The sequence below is a fragment of the Serinus canaria genome, chromosome 4 (assembly GCF_022539315.1).
Source record: "Serinus canaria isolate serCan28SL12 chromosome 4, serCan2020, whole genome shotgun sequence".
NCBI lineage: Eukaryota > Metazoa > Chordata > Aves > Passeriformes > Fringillidae > Serinus > Serinus canaria.
The window spans coordinates 22,525,490-22,550,934 of NC_066317.1; the positions used below are offsets into that span (position 1 = coordinate 22,525,490).

The 25,445-nt window shown below is 40.9% G+C and overlaps 1 protein-coding gene across 2 annotated transcripts in view; it reads right to left on the reverse strand.

Moving 5' to 3' along the window:
- Positions 1-25,445, reverse strand: part of EMCN (endomucin) — a 73,206-nt gene that overhangs the window by 26,598 nt on the left and 21,163 nt on the right. For both annotated transcript variants that reach the window (XM_050974222.1, XM_009101282.4), the window contains exons 2-5: positions 10,230-10,289; positions 7,888-7,983; positions 7,382-7,489; positions 440-562 (exon numbers count right to left, since the gene is read on the reverse strand). In XM_050974222.1, coding sequence (XP_050830179.1) covers positions 440-562; positions 7,382-7,489; positions 7,888-7,933 — 277 coding nt within the window. In that variant the 5' untranslated portion in view covers positions 7,934-7,983; positions 10,230-10,289. The remainder of the gene's footprint in view (positions 1-439; positions 563-7,381; positions 7,490-7,887; positions 7,984-10,229; positions 10,290-25,445) is intronic.

Sequence of the window (25,445 nt, forward strand, 5' to 3'; positions counted from 1 at the left end):
ATGCTGTACTTTGAAGAACATAATTTAATTGGTAATACACATAAAAATCTCTCCAGAATTTTTAACAACTGCAAAAATTATAGCTGTTTTCTCCTTTGTCTCCTCTGCCTTGCAGCCAGGGAATTTATCTTGATGACCTCCTCTGACAGCCAATGCTACACAATGACCTCACACAGCATATATGAAAATTACTATTATCACTTGTAATTGATATCCTCCTGTAATGACACCATGTATCTCAACTGAATGTTTGGAAGTTAACCCATCACTCAACACAACTTCAAGTCTAGGTGGCATGGACACAGTGTACCCTGCATGAATAAGGAGATGGGGTCCTCATTCCATAACAATGCACCGCAAATGAAGAAAACACTCAAAATTATTTGCATCCTTTCAACTGCTTGTACAGAGAAAGAAAGTGCATGTTTTCAAGACTTACCTGAGGTTCCAGAAGGAGAAGTGTTTCTTTTAGGAGAGACAGTAGAGGTAAAAGACTGTCCCATAGTAGATGAAGGAACCAAACTCTCATTTTGTGTCGATTGTGTTCCACTTGCTTGAGTAGCTGGAAATAAGAGAGATGTTCAGGTAAGAGGCACCTGCACAAGCATTGTCCTAGATCCTGGACCATCCCTCAGACAAATGCCCTGGCCATCATAGAAAAGACTAAATGTAAGAAAACACTACGTGTTCTGGTAACTGTCTCCCAAGGAACAAATCATCTCCACGGAATTGTAACTACTGGCATAGCTGAGGCACCTTCAAAGCACAATGTAGCAAGACAAACAGCCTCATATCTCTGCCAGAAGACAACCCAGAGCTCTGAATTGGGACCCTAGAATAGACAGCGTGGCACAAAGAGCAACATGAGCAGAAGAGAGAAGCTCAACTTGCTGCCCTCTATATTTTCTTTTATTTTAAAATCAATCAATCAATCAAGCTTCAGTTACAACTATCACATAATATACTGTATAAATTTTAGGGATTGCATTTAAGCAAAGAATTAATTATTTCATTCTGTGCTGTTAAGCCCTAGGAAATAACATATCTCTGAATTTTAATGTATGAAAAATATTTTTTTTTTTCTTCTCACTCAGTCAACAGGAGATCAAGGCTATTGTATCACAAGATTTGCAGCCTAAGGTGAGGCCAAGACAATGGTGCAGGACATGACCTGAGCCTGTGGAACTGAAGGTCATGGAATGACCAGAAAAAATTTAAGATATTCCAGCACTGTCCATAATTCCTACGTCTGTACTCAAACCTCAGAATAACAATAGGCAAGAGAGTGCCTACTGAATGAAACATGAGGTGCCCAAGAGTAACCTTCTACTTCCTGTCTGATATAAATCAGAGAGGCTACTGAGCTGTAAACTGTTTTCAGTGCTTCTTCATATGAATTTTAAACACTAGAATTAAAACAACTTTAAGACATGTTTCAGTCAGTGAGCAACATCACACACATGCAATATGTAAATCTTGAGGAATGCTTCATCAAACACTTTATCTAAAAACTGATTACCAGTCTGGTAATCAAAGAACACAAAGCTCCTTATTCTACAACTACACACCTTTAACAAAAGGGCCTTCCCCTCTTTTTCAGTAAGTGCAGTACCTTAGAAAGGCAAGCTTCAAAAATCAATAAGATAAGAAAGAGTGAGCCGAAGCCACTGGAGTCAGGGGATTCAAACAATTTTGAAAACTGAGAGAGGCTGGGCAGCCAGGGACAGTATCTTTCGAGGTTGAGGCATGAAAATGATGCAAAACAACTTAAGTGCCTAAAACTTTCACTGGGATTCTAGTGAGGACAAGCAGAATTTCATGTCAGCTTCATTCAGGAACTTCAGCATTGTACCCCTTCAATACACAGGTCTACCTGCAGTAGAGAGGAGTGTAAAAAGCCCCTCTACCCCATTTTATACTATGGTATAGTGCAAGGATCTCATAATGTTAACAACTCCTACATTCTCTTTGTGGAAGCTTTGAATCAGTCTTTAGAAGCAAACTTTTTCCACATTTGATTCTGATTGTCGTGGCTTCAGACTCAAATTTTATACATTAAATTTTATTCTGAGATCAATTTTTAGAAAAGGAAAAAAACCCAAACTGAGGTACCTCCCTCTCCCAATAAGATGCACAGGCTTGTAGCAGTAACAGCAACCATCTTGTGGCTCCCTTGTCATAGGTTAGAAAAAGCTTGCATGGGAAAATGAAAAGTAACTCAGAATAACAGTGCAGAGATACTCAAACACAAATATGCTTTGTGAGCACTGCAAAACAATCAGATATGTGGGAGAGAGGAGGAGGAAGGTAGCCAGTTACCCTGTAACCCCACAGAAGGCTGTTTTCCCATGGGGATCACTCGTTCTGCACATCCTATCAGTCCTGGCAGCAACCCAGCCTCGGGTGCTCCTCTTGTGTTTGGGAGCTGTGAGAACAGATTGTTCTCAGGAACACGGGCTGTGCACTGGATATGCCTTGGCAGGGAATCGGGAGAGGAGGGATGATGGCATTTCCATTTTATTTTATTTTTTTAAATTTAGCCTGGATGAGATTTTTCCAGTGACCCAGGCAGCACCAGGGATGCCTTACACCTTTACCTAGGGCTTGGCACAAAGCTTGTTGTATTTGTTTTGCCAGACTGCAGGACAGGCTCAATGCTCCCTGTGGCAAGGGGTGAAGTAGATGTGCTACAGGGCAAAAATCCTTGTGCCAGTTTTCACCACTTCCAACACGGAAAACGTGGCCTGGCGGGTAAGGCTCCCTTAATTCCACTGCAAGATTAAATCCTAGCAACCCAATTCTCTGCTGACTTGTGGCTTTGAAGTAGCATCCAAGCCTCACGCCCAATGCACAGCACAGGCTCTACCACCAACACATTGAGCAGATGAGACAGCTTCTGCACCGAAAGCCTGTGGGAACAGGAGCATCCATACCCAGCTTCTGCTCATGTACTCAACAAAGATGTGCCTTTTCGCTAAATCCCGTAACTCATATCCACGCGAGCTTTAATTCGGCCCCGGCGGCAGGAGACAGCGCCAGCCCTCGCTGCGGTGCCGTGCTCCGCGCGGGGACAGGCGGGGGACTCAGCGCGGGCGCGGTGACTCAGCCCTGCCATCCCCGCTGACACATCGCTGCAGTAATTCATCACGCCTCGCCTCCGCCAGCTGCAGCACCGATCCCTGCCTGCTGCCAGGGGGAGGCCTGGCCTTGCAGGAAAGCAGCGCAGCGCACAAGGGCGGCTGCTGCTCCTGCAGCTGCAGAAGAGCTCGCATCATCGGTTCATGGGTTTGCTGTTAACAGCTGATTATGAATAAAAATGCTAAAGCAGTACAGAGTGGAAAATAGCTGTCCAAATGGGGATGATGGCTGCGGCGGCAGAACTCTCCGGTGGTGATGCAGCTCTCCCTGCTGATATTTTGATAAGATAAATGACAGTGTGTTAACACATATTTGGCAAAAGGATAATCAACAACAGGGAACCTGAAGCTCCCTTGCAAAGCTGCTGTCTGAGCTTCAGGAATTTCCTTACTCTCTATGCTTTGAAAACCCTTAATTTTCTTTAACTAGCTGAAATTCAACACATATCCTCACTTGATCTTAGCATGGTTTTCTGCTTAACCTACATATGATCCACATACATTTTGGCATTTCCCTACAGTACTTTTAATTTTCTTTACAGTAAGCTGATACCTAATTAGTTCTGACATTTTAAGATGCTTCAAGTAAAAAAACACCCTGCATATACTCTGTGCTCTGCAAAAAATGGACATCTCTATGTGTGTTGAAACCTTCCTTGACCAATCAGTCAATCAAGGAAACATTTGAAGGGGCAAAACGAACTCCACCTAAACGATGTTAAAATACCAGCACAAAAGCTCTTTTAAATGGAAGACTAAAGCTTTTCCTTTGAGCTTGTATTTTTAGGATTAACGCACATACAGACCTTGCCCCCATAATCAGTAACCTGAAAAGCCATTTGCATGAATGAGTGCACAAAAGCTTTGAAAAATCCCATTGTAGCAATCCCAATGACATTTTTGCCCATTCAGAGGAATGAAAACTGGCTAGGGAGGTAACCAAACAGATCTCAGTTTTAATGTTTACATCCATAGTTGATTGCAAGTGCTGTCTGCAGCTTTATGTTTTCTGGTAAGCAAAACCCCAAAGTATTTCAAAATACAAATTTTAAAACTTCTCTCTGCATAAAATGTCTCAGCAGCCAGTGCTTACCTGTAGCATGTGCTAACAAACTGAGGAAAATTGAGCAATACCTGTTACAAGAATGCTTTTCTGGTAGTGTTCCTGAGGCAAAACTTACTTTTTAATTACCAGGAGTTTGATTTTAAAAAAAATCCTCCACTGTTTCCCTTTGTCACTTTTTAATATTTAGTATACCACTGCACCATAATCTATCATCATCCACGAAAGTGGCCTGAGAAACACAACAGTCAAAAATCCACTCTTATTTGTCACATAACACCTTGAATACTGATCTTACATAAGATGCTTGCTCCATATCCAAGGAAGGAAGAACAGAAATTTTTGTTGCATTTCATTTCTTATTCTATTTGATGACTTCAGGTGTCCCAGGATATGAAATCCTGATTGCAGGTACAATTTTCTGTGGTGTGATACAACACAAATTCTTCTTTTAAGGGCCTGAACTGCACAAGTGAGGTCACTGACTAAATGTGAACTCTTGGATTTGACACCTTATATTGATAAATAAGAAGGCTAGGGAGACCAGTCTGATGTTGGCTACTAACACAATAAACAGGGTAGAAAGGCAAGCAGGAGAAATTGAACTTGTTGCCTGCAGAGGAAAGGAACACTGAAGTATTGAAAAAAAAAATAAAGAACAAAGATGTTTGCATGATTTCAGTGTATGGAGCACTGGGGGCTTTTCCTGAATCTATAATAAAAGGTGACAGCAGCCACAGAAATTGCAGCAGTGACAGGAAGCCCTGTCAAATCTCAGTTGTGTGAATGCAATCGCTTGCTGGAGCTTTTGGCAGGGATTGAAGCAGAGAAAGGGATGACTTCCATTACAAAATGACAAAGGTGACTGCTTTTTATTAAAAATCAGGTGTAGCAAAAGTAAATTTCGAGGTGTCATAACGCACCACCAATTTCTGCCTCACACAGCCAGCGCAGAAACGGGGAGAAACGAGTGCTAGTGAAAAAGAAAAAGAGGCAGCAGCCAGCTTTTCCCTCCTGTCCATTCTGAGAGCAGGAGTGTTGCTGTGCCTGTGCTGGCTTCAGGGAGCACAGCTCCTGCAGCCCGGTGCTGCTGCCGGGGTGTGGCAGGGGCTGGGAGGATGCAGGGAATGGAGCCAGGGCCACCCTGCTGTACCCGTGTTGGACTGGGAACTCGGGGGTGGCTGCAGCCAGCAGCTGGATGGTGGCCAGGGGGTCTGAGGGTTTTCTTCAAGGTCATACACACAGAACCCCAGGGCCACACCCTGTCCCAGCACCAACACCTTGTGCTCCATCCCACGGCTTTCTGCTGAAGCCAAGGCTAGGATTTTTCTTGAAATGCAGACCACAATTTTATCTTAAAAAATCCACTAAAATTGGTTTTCAGATACAGATATTTTGAAGTACTACTTCTGCATTAAAAGATGATACAATTTTTTTAATGCAGGGCATTTCCAATGTCCTGGAAATGCTGTGCCAGTTTTCTTTTTTACAAAGGGGACTGAGAGGCAGGAAAGCCCTGTTTTTAGGTTAATTTACCAACCATTTTTTACCACAAGTTTGAGGGGGGAGAAGGGCTTAGCTAAAATGAGGAATTTTAAAACCAAACCACAACACAAGCAGCTAGGGACTCAGCTCTTCCTGGTGGGAAGAGAATGCAAGAAGAATGAAAAGGAAGCAAAAAAGCTCCCTGCCCAGGCCCATGACACCTCCAGCAGCAGTTTTTCAGTGCAGAGCAGGGGCTGGAGCTAAGCTGCACTGGCAGGAATGCCTTCCCTCATTAGCTTTCCTTCCCCTGCCGGGAGCTCTACCTGTCACCAAGGTTTAGTTCCAGGTGGCTGTGCTGCTCTGGTAGCCACAAGCCAAGAACCTCTGCCAAATTGAAAGGAGCAGGAATTACATCCATAACACAATGTGCCATGCTGCGGGCTTCTGACAGGCCTGCAGCGCCACAATTGCAAGTTTTAAGAGATTTTTTGGGGCCTTTGGTATCACTTTGAGCAGCTTGTGCATTGGCCAGGTTGGGCTGACAAACAGACCACTCCTTACACAACACACAGAGGGAAAGCTGCACCAGTAGAAAATAAAACCATGCAGTGAAAAGGGAATAGTTCTCCAGGAAGCTTGGCAGGCTTGGGTCCATAAGGGGTGGCTTTAAAGGAAAATTTGTGCAAAAAAAAGAATGCAGACTGCTTCACAGGAGTACCTTTTCAGACATATAAGCTAAGAAAAGTCACATTCTAATAATTTGTAACAGTTCAGTATGCTGTAAACATCAATTCTGAGTACATTGGTGTATTGCTGACTGCTGAGGTAAATATCTGGAGTATTTTATTTTTTTAGCCAATTAAAAATAAAAAAGTGGAGTGTTCCAAAGCTCTCATCAGAAGATTGAAGCAAATATTTACAGTGCATATCATAGACAAGGGAGACTGAATTTTATCTTAAGTTTACTGAATTCCTTCAGGATGTCATTATACTATTTAAAATTAACCCAACTACTTGCTGGATATGTGGGTTTGATTTTTTGTTTGGTTGGGGTTTTGTTTGGGGATTTTGTGGGTTTTTTGTTTATTTGTTTGGGAGGGTTTATTTGTTTGTTTTTTGTGGAGTTTTTTCATTATTATTTTTTTTTTTTTCTAAAATCCAATCTGATATTCCAGGCCAACACACACTGAAGATTTATGGGAAATACAAGTATCTCCTTAGATGGATACAGAGTAATTAGTACCACATCTCTTTCAGTATTATGGCTCACAATAATGTGAAACATAATAAGCATAGTGTTGTAACATATAAAAATAAGAAACAAAGGAAAGTTGTTCTGATACCATTCTGATCACATAAAATAATTTCTTTTTTATTTCATACTTATTGAGAAATAACAATCAAAGAAGAAAGTAAAAAATTAAAACCCTTCCAAATGCATCTCTCCCAGTTACAGGGCGATGAACATGCCGTGTAATGGCTTCGGATCACCTCCATTACAAATTAAAGGTATAATATTCTTTGTGGAGGGTTCCAGGGCAAGCTTCATTTAAGATATATAATATGGTAGGATGACTAGGTCTGCTTCCCTTAACCACCAAAGTACTCTTTTTGGCTTCCTTTTACTCTTTTGTAGAGTTTTACAGAAACGTAGCATAGAATGACTCAGAAATGGCTCAATGAAATCATCACTTACTGTTTGTTGTGCTGAGACTTGTACTTGCTGCTGAAGTCACAGCTGGTGGTTTTTCTGTTGTAGTTTGTGCTGTTTGTGATGTAGCATTAGGTGAAGAAGACGGGGGGCCTAACACAGGAAAGACATTCAATTTATTTCCTTGATTTTGTAAACACTCATAAAACACACCTACTGCCCTGCTTGCAGACTAATTTTAAATTATCAGAAAGATATTTAATTGAAATTCAAGATCAATAGGGGCAGGGCCCCATTGACAGCAGGGAAAGCCACTCCCTGTCCCATGGGTGGGTCATCCCACTGCAGACAAGCCTGTGACAATGCAGTTGAAAGGAGCAGCTTGGAGCTGCTTTTAGGCCTGACCAGAAGGGAGCTCCTGCACACACCTGTAAGGTTTCATCAAAGAGTATACTCCCTGTAACACAAATTCCCAAGCCAAGAAGCACTGCTGCCTAATTTCCTCAGTGACCACTAGAACAGCATCAATTAACTCAGAGATTTTCACTTACTGCTTGTGATGGTTTCATTTGCAGCTCCTGCAGCTGTCGTCAGCATTTCTGTTGCCAATGTTGTTGCTTGTGAAGTTCCTGTAGTCACAGATTCCCCTTTTGCAAGAAAGGCATTCACATCATTATGGATTTATTTTATCATGCCTAAATAAACATCACATTGCTCTAGCTGTGTTCTCTTACCAAGGCAGTGAATTTCTGTTTAAAGGCTGGCCCTCACAGAGCTTTATTACCCACACATTTTGAAAGAGGATTCCAAGTACATATGGTTGGTTTCAGAGGGGAGGTTTGGCCTGTGAACAACCTGCAATTGCCTACTGAAAGGGAGCAATTGTACTTTCCAGCCAGCCCCTAAAGGAGAGGCACGTGATCTTTGGGGGTTATGCAGAGGTGCTTGGCTTGACTTCCAAGGGAAGGAGTGAGGGGAAGAGAGCCTGGAGTGGATGGATGGGTTCAGTGTGCTGCTGGACTGCCCCTCTGAGCAGCACTTTGCTGCATACCTGCTTAGCAGGAGGAGGGATGTAAAATCTCCATAAAGAAGTGTGAGTGGCACACAGGAGCACAGCTTATAGATCACAGGTAAAGAGATGAAGGGGAATAGACTCCCCTAGTGTTTTAGCAATTTTTCCTGTGTTTGCCCACTTTGAGACATGTTTGAGTCTTCTTCATTGGCCAGCTTTCCCAGACCTTCTTCCTGTGCACCCAGATTTCTGGGGAAAAAGCAACCAGCAGGCCCTCCTCTTTGGAGTACAGTAGAGCTTAGGACACTGTGGATGATATGAATAGTATTCTCTAGTAAATTATATTCCTTGGGGTGAACTCAGTGCCCTTTGTAAGGTGATTCCTAGTTCTGTCTGCAAGAGGAGTGAGACTTGGAGGCTAATGGGATCCCTTCCCAGCCATTGCTGCTATGAAGAGATGGAAGCAGAGTTGCCCAAACGTCACTAAAGCAATAGCAAGGTTTCAATCACCTCATCTTGCTGTGCATGGATGGCCTACTGCAGGTCCCATGTCCTCCCAGAACTTGCTCAAAGGAATGGACTTACCAAATTACAGCCAGGGAATCTGGACTAAAAACCCTATAGCAAATCAATTTATGAGTCCAGCTTTCAATTCTGTGATCTAATGCAAACAGGAAGTGCTACTGTCAGCTAAATAGGCTCAACTAACACCTGACTACTATCTCTACCTACATACTACCTCTTCTAGCATTTTTAATGGATGATATATGTGAAAGAATAGGAATAAATCATTGCAACCTATGTAATTTTCTCTCATAAGACTCAAGTACTTCTAAATGCACTGTTCACACCGTAACTTTTGAAATATAACTTAGACTTTCTTTCTCTGCTCTCAGTTTTCTGGCTGTTCACCTAGAGTAGCAATGCCTCAAGGAATGGGCCTCCTTGTTCCACACTCACAAATTGTTTTAACCTCATACTGGCTTTCTAAAGCTTTTCTCATAGTGGCATAAATACCAACACTGCTTTCCCTTCCAAGAAAAAAATTGCAAGAAAAATTTCAGTGAGGCATTCAAAGAGTTAACTCACTGTGAGGTACATTTATGAAGTGTCTGTTAAACAGACACAAACATCAGGATTTTTGAGAACTGCATAAAAGAGTGGCAACACAATTTGAATAGATCAAAACCTTTGCTGTAGCAAACATAATATACACATATTTCACCTGGTTGCATCTTATCCACCTCCATTACTAGCACTTCAAGTGTATACTTCATAATCTCAGTGCTTTCAGCTCCATAGCAGACTCATTAATATCCCCAGTTATCAAAAAATAGAAGTGTCCATGTTTTCTTCTCTCACGTGTATAACTTATTAAATGCAGCACTCTTCAATATTCAGACTAATAAAGGAGTTCACATGATTGAAATATGGTAAATATTGATTTTTCATACATTTTCATATCAAAGCTGCACAATAAAGAGAACTGAATGTGACAGTCAAAGATGTAGACCAGAATGACAGACTTTTAACATGTGAATCATGTATTTTCTCTGTTAAGTCCTCTTGAAATGGGAGTCCTTGGTAATTTATGAATCTCTGCTCTCACTTGAACCACTCCTTGAGAGCACAGGAATTCAGAGACCCTTTTTCACCTGAAACAAAAAGTGCAGGCTGCTCAAATTAAGTGTCTCCATACTAAGATACTTCAATCCTTTCTTTGCAACAGAGTTTCATAAGAGATTGGGGGAAATACATTGCTCTATGATCACCATGGATGAAATAATTCACCTGGTTTCTCCCAAAAAGCTGGAAAAGCTGAAAGTTAGAAAGAAAACAAGATCTTCAGAACACCAGATAACAGCAAATTGGAAGTCTTACCAGCTTTTGATGTTACTGCAGAAATGGTTGTCTTGACAGTAGTGGCTTGAATGTTATCTTCTGAAAGAAACACAGAAAGAATCAAATCACTTCTGAACCTTCCAGATCTATTTAGCACTACACTCATAATACCAGAGAGCAACATGGACCTTCCTGGAAAATCAAGTTCAGAAGCTTATCAGCAGAAGCAACCAAATCATATAAGTCTGCTACCAACATTTTCAAGCTGTAGCCTAAATCTCTTCATTTTACCCTGACTGCTGTAATGGGAAGCATTTTCTGCTGCCTCTCACCGTGGTCTGCATGCTCTTTTCCCAGACTAGTTGGGAGAGGGGAAATGGAGACAATTAAAGTGGTTTTTGCTATCTCCTCCTCTCCTTGAATACAACCACAGCTGCTCTAAGTCTTCAGGGTGGAGGATTAACTAAACTAACTGGCCACAGGAGTAAGCAGCCCTTCTCCCACCTTGAAGTAAAAAAATTGTACTAGCTCCCTGGCTAGTACAAGCACTTCAGGAGGGCTTTTCAGCATCACCCTGATACCCAAATGTTAGAGGAAGAGGAGATTTACAGAACATGGCTCAAGAAGCACCACATTGAAAGACTGACTTTCCCCATTGCCCTCAATGCAGTGCCCCAGCTATTGGGGTTTTACTGCCATAAGTGATGCCAGTCTTAAAACATCATTAGTAGGTGGCACTTCAATATTACAAAATAAATAAATAATCCAAAAAAGAAACTTCAACAAACCAAAAGCAAAATAATTTCTGTCTCTTCTTACTGTGCTGTACCATCATAACTCAAAAAGTGTTTTGGCTTCAAACAAGATTTTCAGTCTTATTGCTGCGGTGTTCATATTTTTCTACTAAAAGAAGTTGGGGGGTGTTGAAAGAGTTGAAAAAGCCACACTGACTCAGAAACAGGCATTTCTCAACCATTTTAGACTGCTGTGAGACAAGTATGGGTACATTTGTGGAAGAATAGATCAACTCTGTAACTGAATGGGAGAGGAAAATGGCACAGGCTAATCCCCATGTGCTGTCAGGTTTGAAGTGTGACATCCTGTCAGGCTGCATTAGCATGCTGTAATACAGACATGCTAAACTGAGTCAGGACAGCATGTCAGTATTCTTGTGTGACTCCATTCATGGTAATATCTGCTGGCATTCTCACTTTTTTTGGCTACAGGGCAGAACAGTCAGTTTTGTTCCCTTTGCTCGGTGTACTGCGCTCCGATTAAAATTTCACGAGCACCACCCGAAGCCTGCAAGAGCCACAGATCTAACCTGGAAAAAAACCCCCAAACAACATAATACAACTGCAGGGGGTCTGCAGAAATGTACTAAGATCTACCCAGATGAGCCCTTACAACTCCTCTCCAAGCAGTGTGTTATCAGTCCTCTTGGCACCTGCACGTTTCTAACGGGTCTCAGCCCCTTCCCAGTGAGCCTCACTTTCTTGGGCATCTTTTCCAGGTATGCTGTTGCCTCCATAATGCCTTGTCAGGGCACATGCTGGCCCAGTTTGATACGGGCATATCCTATATAAAATTAAATGAGTGCCCTGTGGGCCTGCTGCTGCCCCAGCTCTACTCCCCAGAACACGTGGACACAGTCACACCATGCACAGACTCGTGCACACTGCATTTAAAACACAGGTTTTCTTGCCACGTGGTTACCCAGTCAGAGTGATGCTTCATAGCCCACACTTGAAAAACTTGGAAAACAAATTTTATCCAGAAAGACCTAAAAGCAATCTCATTTCCCTAACAGGCAAGCATTTTTCCATCTCTTCATTCTCATTATGTGCTGCTGACAAAGCTCCTGTAATCCCCCACACCACAAGGCCACAGCACTAGAACAGAATGCTTTTTCAACAGTGCCTACATTTCAGATGGCTTTGTTTTAACATATCTCAGTAGCTACCATGTCTGTAACACCAGCTAAACACACTAGCTGGCCAATCAGCTCATTCCCAAACTCACTCTTCCCAAAACTCTTCCTCTAACTCAGCATGACTTCGTAGGAAGCTCATTGCAATACTTAGATTATTTATCCTTTAAAGGTGTTCCATTTAATAACCATGTTATTCTTCAAAGGTTTCCTCAAAACTAAAAAAAAAGTGAATATAAGCCACAGTTTTATTATGACTCTATATTTGTAGATTTTATCACAGGTTAGAGATAAACTAAGATAAATTCAATTAACAGAGTACAACAGAGTTTTATGAATTAATTGTTTTTGTAAAATGATGAATAACTAACCATACTTTAAAAATAAGTTGAAAAAATTATGCAAAAATGTTTAAACCTTGACAGGATTGTAGGTGGAATTGTTTGATTAAAAGATATGATAGAACTGGTGGCTTATTATGCTCTTATTTGCAATGTTGAATTGTAACTGAGGAGAATCCTATGGGAGATAAAAGTAAGACATCAAAAAAATGATAGAGAAAATAATTTTCACCATTAGAGATGGCTGATAGACAAAGAGAGGGACAGAAATCTTCATTTTTCTGCTCATGTAAGGCTGGCTGCAGGCTCAGATGATGGACAACTAAGTAAAGTTACAATTGCCTGTTTTTTTAGCAGATTTGAATGTAGACATCCCTTTGATATGAGAGTACATGGATGCACTCTGACATAGGAGTAGCCAAAATCTACTCAGCCACTATTCCCACACAGAAACCACTGCCATTTGCTGTGTTTGCTGGCAATAAACCCAGCTAAAGGAGGATGGGCAACCCATGATGCAGTACCCTTGTGTCCAGAACACACACATGGAGATAAAAGGCTCTCAGACACACCACTGTGCTGTGTAAAGAGGAGATGCTGGTGCTAGTAAGATCCAAAAAGAAAAAAAAAATCCCAAACCCACCGTGTTTTAAAGCAGATAATAAGGCAAAAAGAAATCCCGACGGGGAGAAACATAACAAGAGAGGAAAAAGAGAAGTGCAGAAAGGTCTAGGGACAGGGTCACAGGGAAAAATACAAAGGAATTAAGAAGAGATCCAAGAACATGTGACACATGGCCACAAGATCAAATGGAAAATAGAGTAACTGTTGTGGCTTGTTTGGGCTTTTTTTCAGGTTCACAGAATTTCCATTTATTGTCTTTCCTAGGCTGGGTTTAAATGATATATTTGTTCTAAAATGAAAGCATTGGTCTTCAGATTTTGAAAAGGATGAACCAAAACACTGAATTTACTTTCTTCTTTTAAATTCAGAAGGAGTCTGAATTTAGACAGGACTGACTGATGGCCACAGTTGTCCTCAGACTGCAGCTTTTGATGTAGGCTTCAGTCTCTAAGATCTGAGCTTGCAGTTCTCATAACATTTTCTCTCTCTCTCTCTCTTATTATTTTTACCTTTACACTGGAAAGATAGGTTCTGACCTCATGTTAATTTGGTCCCTGTTATTGCTATAATCAAGACATTTAAAAAAAGGGAATGATTGCATGTTATTATATCAGTACTTCTGTTTATACCCTACAGGATACCACAGGTTACAAACCACAAAGTTTAAAACACCACATGAAACAGATAATACAAAACTGAATGCCAAAGCAAAAACATTTTTAAAGATTAATAGATAGTTCAAAATATATATTATTATATTCATTATATGAATTACTGAATTTAAGTGCTGTCTGGTTTGGCACCAATACCTACTTTGAAAAGAAATTATTTTTATGGAAAAGTCACTCTTGTTACAGATAACAATTGGAATGGCCTGTTTGACATTTCTTTCACTTGACATTGCACTAGATAGACAAAACCACATGGCTAAAATTCTTCCATTTAGATGAAGTACTTGGTCCAGCTTCAGAAGCATGTGAAAAAGGATGTGGATTCCTGGAGGTGGAGAGTTAGGGGAGAACTATAAAAATCATCAGGAGTCTAGAGAAAAATAACCTCTCAGGAAGGATTGCAAAAACTGCCTTTGCTCAGCCTAGAGAGGGAAGGATTAATAGAAGGCACAACCACAGCAGTCAGTAGGTGAGGAGCTGCAGCCAAAACAAAGGAATAAACTTATGTCCACTGCAGTTTGAATGAGAGGTAATGGACAAGGGAAATTTGGACCATAATCTCTGCAGGTATTTCAATGCCTGTGTCAAACTGTTGGCATAACAGCCAGCAGCTGGTGTTTTCACCATTTTGCTGATGAGGATGTGATATATTCCCACTCAAAACCTAACCAATGCTCTATAGGCTCTACCTATAGCAATTACCAGAGGTGTCCTGAGGAAACTTGCATATGACAATTCCCTGCTTCAAGGTTATAAAGCAGAACCTACTGTTGGTTATCTTATGTTTGTCTATTATGTATTATCATAGAATCACAGAATGATTTGGGTTGGAAGAGATCTTAAAGACCATCTATGTCAAATCTCCCTGCTGTTGGCAGGGACACCTTCCACTAGACCAGTTTGCTCAGAGCTCATCCAGTCTGGTCTTGAACACTCCAGGGAAAAAGCATCCACAGCTTCCCCACACAACCTGTTCCAGTACCTCACCACCCTAACCAATCCTACTCTAATTCTAGTAAAAAATTTCTTTATATCTGATCTAAACCTACTCTCTTTCAGGATGTTATATTATGGGGTTTTGTGTGGACCTGGGCCTTTGCAATTACACACAAGTAATGGAGAAGTCAAAGTTGCTTTTTTGATTTCTGTTTTTCCACACCATCAGGAATAAATAGTGATCTTTTTCTAGTCCATGATAATTCTGCCAGCTCTTGTGACCATGAAAGAGCCTCCTGTAACTGCTGTTTCAGTAGTACCCATGTAAAGACTGCATGGTTCATTAAAAAAAAAAAAAAAAAAAAAGTCCTTTTTCAAGAAAGTGATAGTTAAACTTGTAGAAAATTTGGCACTGGGAACTCAGAGGTCCCAAGAAATAGCTGTTACCTGACACCAAGTAAACAACTTGTTTACTCTTACCTTGGAGATCTGCTACATTTTCTCTTTCATTAAATGCTGCTTCATCTCTACATTCTCTTATCTGATCTTTCCCCAGGCCCAGCACAGTCCTTGCACTTCTCGTATGTATGTTTTCACTACTCATTTGTTTTTTCAGTGCATGACCATTTAGCCTAAACCTTGAGATAATTTTTTTTTGCATTTTGTATAAAGGTTCATACATTATCCAAAGAACAAAAATACAGATATACTAATAGAAGAGGTTTAAGTGCAATTTTAACAGTGCTGTTTAGAAGCATCAACTCCTTTCTTGCTATTCAAAGATCAAAAATAAATAAATAAAAATTAATTAAATACTCCAGAAATAAATTTTTAGGGAAAAAAAAGGGAATACCTCCCCACTTCCCCCCAGATATTTTCTTCAGAAAGAATTAATCTTATAGAAGTAATACTATTTCTAGTATTTGATAGTTTCTAGCATTTAATCTATAATGACTCATACTAAAGATTTTCCTTCTATAGTCACATAAATTAGAGTTTAAAGGTGAACCAAGTTTCTGATGTAATCCTGTGAATGGCTGAAGCTGATAACAGCTGACACAGCAGATAAGTGTGTGGAAGGATACTAAATTAAACAAAGCCATTTTCAAACTTCATGAATTTGAAGCAAACTCAAAAAACCCCACAACCCTCGTGTTTTCATATTTCTTTAGTATGCTAAGCAATACCCAAAGTGTGGCATGCCTCACACCTGCATTCAGCTGTGCCTGTGACAGGACGTGCACACAACCACTCAGGCTGTGACAGCCCCTGGTGAAAGGAAAGCTGTGTCCCCAGTAACAGCCCCATGCTGGTCACTGCCACTTCACTATCACCAAAAGACAGAATTGCACGGTGTTTTTCCAGCCTGATCTCACAATGGTTTTTGCACTGCTGCAAAAGCTCTTAATGCAGCCTCCTGCAACATAAACCATTTTCCACCTCAGGATTTTCTCCACTGTGACATTCTCGCATTGGCAGCTGGAAGGACAATGCAGACCCTTAACAGAGTTACACTGGCCATGTTTAAGGTGAATCCCTGTGAGGTGTATTTAGATACTACAGGCAGTGTTAAAACCATAAGGCGGGGAGAAAGGCCACATCCTTTGCTGCCTGATGCCAACCAGCTGGAAGCCTGTGATTCCCGCTGCCTAGGGAGGTGGGAAACCACCTCCGGTTTGCCAAGCTGTCACCTTCCTTCCAGTCACGTCTCTCTTCAGCAACAAACTAAAAACAAACTATAAAAATCCTACAGGGGGAGATTTTACACTTAAGGTCAACTTTCTACTTCTTCTCTGTAGCTGCTGGTCCTGGTTTGCAGGCTGGTGTCACATGACAGAGACAGCCTGCTGCACAAGAAAAGGCATGAGCATGGGGAGGACACAAAGGCAGGGAGAAGTTCCTGGGCCAGAGACACATAACACTCTCCCCACAAAGGGCAAAAACACCTGAAAACAGCTGAAAGAGATGGATATTAGGGAAGGGAGAGACTAAATGTAAAGCCCTGTGGCTGGAAAAGGAGACAGGGCCAGGGCTCCTCCTGCATTGCACGGGAATGGGCAGCAGCAACTGGGGCAATGTGGGATTTGGTTTCTGCAGAGGAAATATAAACTGGGTGGGCTGGAGGCAGCCAGCAGTAAGAACTGAGGGGAGGAAGGAAAGGGAGGTAGCTGCCACAATTTTTCCAGCAGGGAACAGAGAGAAGGCAGGAAATGCAGCTTTGGTGCCAGCACTGCCCCAGAGCTCCTCCTGCTCACCCAGGCGTGGGGCTAGCATGACCCAGCACTAAGCACTGGTAGAGAGCTCCTGGGAATCACCAACCCCCAGGCAAAAGGCTCCCACAAAGCCTGTTCACAGCACCCAGCAAACAGCTCCTGCTTAGGGACCTGCTGCAGAGAGAAATATTGACAAGGCAGATGCCAAGGACCAGCCTCAGCCAGCGTGGCTGTAGGTTGGTGGGGGCTCCCCTCCTCAAAACATTAATAAGAAATGTTGGATGAGTGCCCCTGTGTCACTGAGTATTTGAAACAACCCAAGCACAGCATGATTTGCCTCTCTGCATGTGTGGACATAGAAATCTGGCCACTTAAATAGCCAGTCTTAAGGGGGTTTTTTATTGCCTTAGAAGAAATGTAAACTCCCTATGAAAGGCTTTTAATCACAAGTTTTCTCAGTGTGCCTTCTGCTCACGTGAAGGTTGGTGGATATCTCTATTACTGTGTACTACAGAGGGATGAGTACATTGTTTGCACTCCATAGAACAATAAAGGTGCTCAGCATGCTCATCAGCACCCCAGCCTTCCTTGAATGAAGGCTCCAAGCTCTGCACTTCTTTTTATTTAAACCTGTTAAAAGTATTTCATAGGTTTTAATTAAATCCTTTAAAGTTATTTAAACCACCAGATTGTCACCCTTTGATTATGATATATTTGTTTGTCCATGTGTAAGATAAAAGCTAGGAGTTTCTAAGGACTATATTATAGCAAAGAAAATGAACTGCCACCCCCTCCCCTTGTGTTAGTCAAGCTAAATAAATTTGAAAAATGTCCTTACAGGGTGCAATTTTATATAGAAAGCTTTATACATATTGTGCATTGCTGAGCAGCAGAAGAAAAAGAAATAAAGGAGAGCCCCTTTCTTTGCAACAGGAAGGAATAAGTGTTGGTGCAAGTCACCCCCACCCAGAAGGCAGAGAGAAAATTGTAATGCTTACAATGCTTTTCCCTTAACATGCTACTGGCAAGCCTATTTTTGTTTCCCATGAAAGAGCACGTTTGGGTAGGGCAGATACAGAGCAGCCAGAGCGGAAGCTGAGCCCGGGGTCAATCAGCAGCTCTCCTTTTCAATGTGCTGCAGAAGTTAGGAAAGTCATATAGCTCTGTGCTATGTTTGTGACCCAAGTGCATCTCCAGCAGCATGACTAATTGTATAATTCAGGAAAGGGTCACTGCAGTGTCTGCTATGATGTATTTATTTTTAGAACATCCGGGATCAGCCCAGACACCCATTTTAGCCACACCCGCCCATGCCATTCTGTTCCTGACAAAGCCCTGAAAGCCTCTGGAACATCAAAAAGCAGTTCCTGTCAGAAAACTCTATATAAATTGCTTCTATAATTAATGTAATTCCATGCTCACTGGTCCATTGAGACTCTCTTCATCTTTTCCACACTGCCTAGAACAAAGGTTAAATGGTACAGAATATCCCAAAGGGAAGGCCCCAAATGGGCTTTGCAAGCCCTGCGTGCAGTACAGTCTCACTGGAGTTACTCTATATGCGAGGATGAAGGGAACACTTCGAAAATATCTAATTTCTCTAATTGGCACATACAGCTGATGAAGACCTCCTCTTGCCTGTCCCTATCTTGCCAAGCTGATTATAACTCATGTTGTTCTGAATTTCTACCAATCTGATACAACTGCTAAGGTCAGATGCAAAACTGAAACTCTTCTCACATGCTTTATGTAACAAAGTATTCCCATTTAAAAACAAAGTTACTACAAAGAGCACTTGAAACAGAGTGTCAGCACTGAGGACTTATCCTATCAAAGAGCATTGGGAACTGCTGCATTAGCCACGCTGGCTCCCACTCTGAAAAACAGCTTCCTAGGGGAACAGAACAGTGGCCCACATTCAGGATTCTCAGGCCTGTCAAAATCCCAGCTCCCAGTCAGTGCACTGGGAAGCCATGGTGAGCTGGGAGCTGATCCCATCATGCTAGTGAGCAGCTATAGATATCCCTTGTACTTTTACTGGCAATTCGAGCAATTGTATTCCCATAATAATTACAGCTATTACATTACAATTGTGAATAAGCCATTCCATTCCTACACAAACCTTTCTGCTCTTCTTCAACCTTTCCTCCCATGAAAGATCAATCCCCATTTTGCATCTGGAAACAGCAGAGTTTCTGCCAGCTCTTGGTAATGCAAGGTGAAAGCAAATAGAGAAGAAGCAGACAGTGCACTACAAGAAATAGAGAAGAAGCAGACAGTGCACTACAAGAAAGCATCTCTAAGTCAGTAAGACAAATTGTGCACTAGTTCACCTAAATTCAAGAGCATTAAGACATGCCAGCCACATGACTCCATTAGCACTGAGAATGGCTTGCAAAAGTAGTGGAATCCTCTGGAGCCATTTGAACTAGAGAGGATAAAATGTGCAGAGAGCCAAAAACTGTCGTGCACTGGAAGGATTTTTTTGCCTCTAGTACGTGTGCTGAGTCCTTCCCTTGCACATCTCAAGGACTGGGTTATTTGGCATAGATCTCGAGTAAGTCCTTCTTTTTTTGTTGCTGTTGGCATATTGGAAACTAGCGAGTTGTTGCAAGCCCAACAGTTTCTTAAATACATTTGCTATCTTCTGAATAACAGCAAATATATTTATAAACTACTCTTATAAGAAAAAAAACTTCCTAAAGAGAACCTAAAATTGCTCTGCTGGAAGAGCCTTTCTGGGCAGCCAGCCTTTGGTGTAGCTACAACTTCCAAGGGTTATGTGATCTGAGTCAAAATAGAGGATGTCCAGACTCCATCTGGACTCTATAGGATGTCCAGAAAACTCCATAATTCAGTAGTTTTCACAAAGAGGTTTTAACAGTCCTTTGTAAGAATGAGCAACAACAGGAATTGCACACTGGTCCCAAACATTTCCTTCAACACACCACACATTTCTGACTTTATGAGCATCTGTAGGAGTTAGGGGTAGATGAGGTTTGACAGCTTGGCAGGAGTTTCAGAGTGTCTAGAATTCCTGGGTAAAGAAAACCTTCAAATTATTGCTTTTGTGGACTTTGAATGGCCATGGAAGCACTAGCTATGTACCATGTCAAAAGCTGCTCCTCTCTGCTAGACATGAGACCAGGAATTTGGGTGGAAAGGATTTGAATTACTCATTTCTTTGCAGAGTAATCATCACCTATTTTTTGCCATTTTGTGTAGAAATATTTGGTGATATTTTTGCTTCTATAACCTTCAAATGAGTTTGTAAACATCTATATTTACATCATCTATATTGTTGGGATATATAACCTGTGCTGAGATGAGGAGGAGTTATTCATCTGTCTAGGAAAGATGACTTCAGGCTACCCTCCCAATGGGATAGATAGCACCCACATAATAATGTTTAGAAGGTTATCAACACTGTATTTCAAATAAAACATTAGACTCAATGTTGGGCATGAGAAAAAGTAGGAAAAGTAGTAAAAAATTAAGGAATATATGGTGTTCTGATCACTTCAAGTAATTAATATGCAGCGGAAAGACACCTCAACAAATAAGTATTTTGTAGAGGAAAATAATGCAAATTGGCCAAGAAGGTTAGAAAATCTCCTGGCAATGTTTTCCTCAGACCAACTAAAATCCAAAGCTTTTGCCATTCTTATCAGCTGTTACTTCAATAGCTGAATTTCTCAAGCCCAAAACCAACATTAATCTCCTGTTAAAGATTATGAAAGAAGAAAGCTGCAGGAAGAATAAACATCTCATTAATATCATAATGTTAATTGATTTAACCCTAAAGTTACACTGACACTCCTCACGTCAAGTAAATCACACCATCAATCACACTGAGAAATCACACCATTAAGACAAACTGAATGTGCTTTTTAGAATAATTACTTTTCTTGTAGAAATCTTAAGACAGAAAGGCTGGTGTAGTGCTCCCATCCCAAAACACGTAATTTTGTCAGAGTGATAGGACCAGGCAGAATGGTTACAGCAGATAATTGTAATGCAAAATTATATGCCACCTGCTCTGTGGTTTCAGAAACCTGAGATGCATTGCTATCTACAACATGCAGCTAACACCCACAGAAGCACATTACTGCCGTTGCAAAAAAAAGAGAAAGGATTCAAAATTTTTGTAAAACTGCTCTACTGATCTACTGATAAACAGTATAGAATTTGCACTTGTACCAAAGGCAAGTATCTACTTTCCTCATAAAAGCAGTCAGAAAATCCTTGCCCGGTTCCTAGTTCAAAACATAACCTTTGGAGCTCCAGCTAGTTAGTCTGGTCTGAAAGGGGTTGTTGGCTACTCTGACTGCTGAGAAAAAAAGTATTTTGAAATTGATTTGGACCCTTCCAGACCAGCCTTTAGTCCATGTGTGGGTGGCAGCAGAGGGCTTCCTACCCCTTTCTACAACACCCCAGCAGATCACTCTTGCTGAATTTTATTCCAAGTCATCATGTCAGCAAGTGATCATCAGCTCAGTCTTCTCTCATGGGAGGTAGGGCCAGAAGGCACAGTGTGGAGATAACATCATATTAAATTGTGTCAAACCCCTTTTCCTGTGGGTGATAGGTCTGGCTGATACCACATGCCACTGTTAGGGTATCCAAGGATCCACTTTCACAAAAGGAGTGCCAAGGTATTGCTACCTGATAAGGCAGCTGCTGGAACAATGACAGTGACTTGCAGGGCGGGACATGGTGCAAATCAGGGTTTTGACCCTTCTGTTTTAAAGTGAGACCTATTTTAATGGAGAAACCCATTTTCAGAGTGCTAGTTGAAACCAAAAGTAGTTGTTTGTCTTCCAAAGGAGCCAGATATTTAATTCTTGACTTGTATTTGGAAATAACACCTGCTACACACAAATCCAACTTTATCTCTCTGTTTACAGAATTGCAAAATAAACCCAATAATGAGTCTTCCTTGAGCTGCTGCAGCAAAAATTACAAACAACACCATTCTCTTCCCCTCACCCCTTCAAAAGGCCATAAATAAAAATGATGGTTTTCCATGAGAATTTACTAATTTTACATGTTGATCTTAGTCTGGCTATCAAATAGTACCGGTTAAAAGTACTCTCATCCCAAGGTTAAGAGATTCTTAAAGATTATTTTAAATTTTTACTTCTGCAGTACAAATTATAGTTCAACAACAACAACAACTAAAAGTCCAAGTACCAAGACTCAGATTGTTTATACATCTGAGGTATACAAATTCAAGGTACTTTCTTTATTAGGGAAAAAAACCCACAAAACCAAACCAAACCTCAGCAGATCTTTTTTCCTAATTTATAAACTAGTGAAGATTAATAGGAACTCTAGGTTTGAACACAGATAAAAAGAGTCAGCTAAAGAAAAGAGAAAACATTCTGGTAAATTTTCAGAAAAGACAACCAATTTTTGGCCATGTTATACAGGATTACGTATTCCCAGTAATGGAACTGAATGCTGTAGGCAACTTGCCCTTCATACTCAGTTTCCATTTATTTTGGCTGTAAATCATAACCAAGCAGGTATCAAGCCATCTGCTTCTATCCTCAGTAAATGCAGTAAACTTGCTTTCAGGTTTGGGGATACAACATGCAGTTTCCTTCTGTCCAGTAATAAATACACCTTTAAACTCTGTTAGTCAAAAGCTGCCCCAAAATGCAAAGGATCTAATGAATGAAAGGAATGTGGCAGCAGGGGAAAAAAAAAGAACAAAAAAATTCTGCACAGGAATAAAAATTCAATATTCCATTAAAGGCTATCATAAGTTCCAGCACTATAATTTGATTTTTCACAAAGCTAATCTTGGCAAACCACTAGAAACAGTGAAAGCACCAAATACCAATTATATTTTTTTTCACAACAGGCAAATTCTCAAGACATCCAAAGTTTTGGCTCAAGCAAGTTAAAGGTGTAAGAAAGTAATATCTAAAGCCTATTCATATTTCCCAAATTTTCAGAAATGAGACAATGACCCAACTTTGATCGTCTGTGCCTTCCTGGTTTTCCAGAGAACAAACATGAATAACCTGGAGTGAGGTGAGACCATTCTCAAAAGCTTTCACTGCTCAAACCAGTTTAGTTAGTATTTAATTTTAAAAATTAATTTTTAGAACACTTGAGGGCTTCTGAGCAGAGAACACAGAAGCTGGAAAAGAAAAGGCTATCCATCTCCTCTAATTTACATCAGCAAGAGCAGCATTCAGACAGCTGCAAATGTGTGTAGTAACTACAGGAGTCCTGGCTCAGTGGAACTTTTCTCAAGCTATCAGCCTGGGAGTCAGGATTAATCAGCTGTGCTGTAGGTTTGGGAGGCTACACAGCATCCCCATAATGAGGAAAGGGGCTGGGAAACTCATATTTTAGGGCTGATCCACAATGAAATGGAGCAGCTCCAAATTACTTCAGCGGCATTTGGACCAAACTCTCAATGCAAAGATTTGCTCCTACCTTTCAAAAAAACAAGAACTCCCTTGTTTCTTTGTGGTGCCATCAACACTGATGGAGCATCTGGATAAAGCTACTTTTGGCTGTCAACAGGGGTCAGCAACTGTGAGTTAAAACCCCACCCCTGCACGTGTCCAACACAGGGTGATTCATTCCAGCCCCTCTGCTTGGGTGCACAACCTGGACATGTCCAGCCTGATACTGGGAGGAGCACAGCTCACTGTCCTCTGCCACCACTTCTGCAAGAAATCAGCCTGGGTGCCTGAGGGAGAAGGATTCAGTGCTGTGCTACCAGCACTGTCTGGAGGATGTTTGCTGTGCAGCCACAGCCACATTGTATTCCAAGACCAAGGCACAAGAAAATGCAACATCTAAGCACTTACATTATAAGCACATGCCAAGGCTCCTCCTCTCATCTTTTAGAAGGTAGCAAGTTCACCTTTACACGTTTTAAAGTAATTACATCCTAAGGCAGACTCAAGAGCATTCATATTTGATTACTATAATTTGACATTGTATTTTTTGACACATCCCAGTGCTGCCTGTTTCAAGCTGGAAATTCTATGAACCGACCTAGAAAGCATTTTTATTTGAGCTACATTTTGGAACAGGTAAGAATAAAGGGCAATATGCCAGGAGAACTGAACGCCTTGAGATGAGCATGAAGGAACTCCTATTTTAAGCATGCAATTTAACTCCCAGAGGGTTGAGAAAAGTTTAGGTAGGAGGAACAAGCTGTCAGGGGGCTATCAGCCTCCACATCTGTGCCTAACTGAGCCTCTTGTAACGTGCTGACAGAGGGCAGGCTCCACCGAAACATTACATTTCATCCATCATTCTGAGGATGAAAGATCCCAAAACAAGTTAGAAAATTGCACAGAAAAACACTATGAGCATACAGCTAAAGAAAAAGTATGAAATTTGGAAGCCTCACAGGAGACCATGTATGTTCTTTACTAACCACAGTGGAATTGTTCTAGTCCTGTTCTGTATGATATTAAAAAAAATACACAGACAAGCGACTTGTGTGTAGCTCATGAAAAAGTTGGAAGCCCATACATTTGTCTTGGTGAGCTTTGAAGGCAAGTTGCTCCAAAACCTGGAAGAGGGAGTATTAAAACACTGGGGTGGGATCTGACCTTCTCTAAAGATTATATAATATATGATTATTATATCATTATTTATAATTTTAAAATACTAAAAACAGCTGGAGGAAAGTCTTGTTGTTGTCTCCAATGCTCAAAAAAAGGAGACGGGTGTGAGTCTCCTCACCATCACTTCCCAGCTTCAGATTACAAGATTCTGCTGTTAGAGCCCAGATGACCAGAGCACGTTAGAGATCACAAAAAGTGGAAATCCAAATACTCTGGTCTAGCTTTGCACAACAGACAATAAAACCACTTCTGTCTTAACAGGTTGGTGCATGGGGCTGTCTGAAGCAAGCTTGACCAGAGCATATAACTTTACTTTCACAAGGTAGAAAAAAACATATTTCAAATTTCCCCGTAAATTTTCTTAATTTTCTAGTGTGAATTTACCCACAGAGTTTCACTACCACATCTGCCTTGCAATTAAGTGTTAAAAAATAAATTTTTCTGTTTTACAGAACCAAAATTGTTCAGAACAAATGTATCATATGTTAAATCTGCTTATTCACTGTCATCATTTCTGCCATGTTCATATCATGCAGAGGAGGAAAAATCCTTTTTTAAAAAAGGACTGTACAAAATTAGCAGGATTCCTCCCACCTTTGCATGTTGCTTTCTGGTAAGCTTTATGGACTGTTGTGTTAAATATGCTCTTTTTGATGCAACTCCACTTTGCTTTTCAGAAATTGTGAAATTAAAGCTTTGACAATGACAGGAAGACTATTTTTACAAGGAGTAGCAGACAGAGAATAAATAGCACCTCAACACAGACTTTTGGGACTTGTACTTAACTTTAAAAGCAGTTCTTTCTGTGGCACAGGTTTATTTTTAATCTCCTTTATTGATCTGTTTTCCAAACAGCAATGTGCCCAAGCAATAGAGTAAGATACACCACAAAATAATAGATTTCAACACATAACCTGAGCAAAAGTTGATTAACTT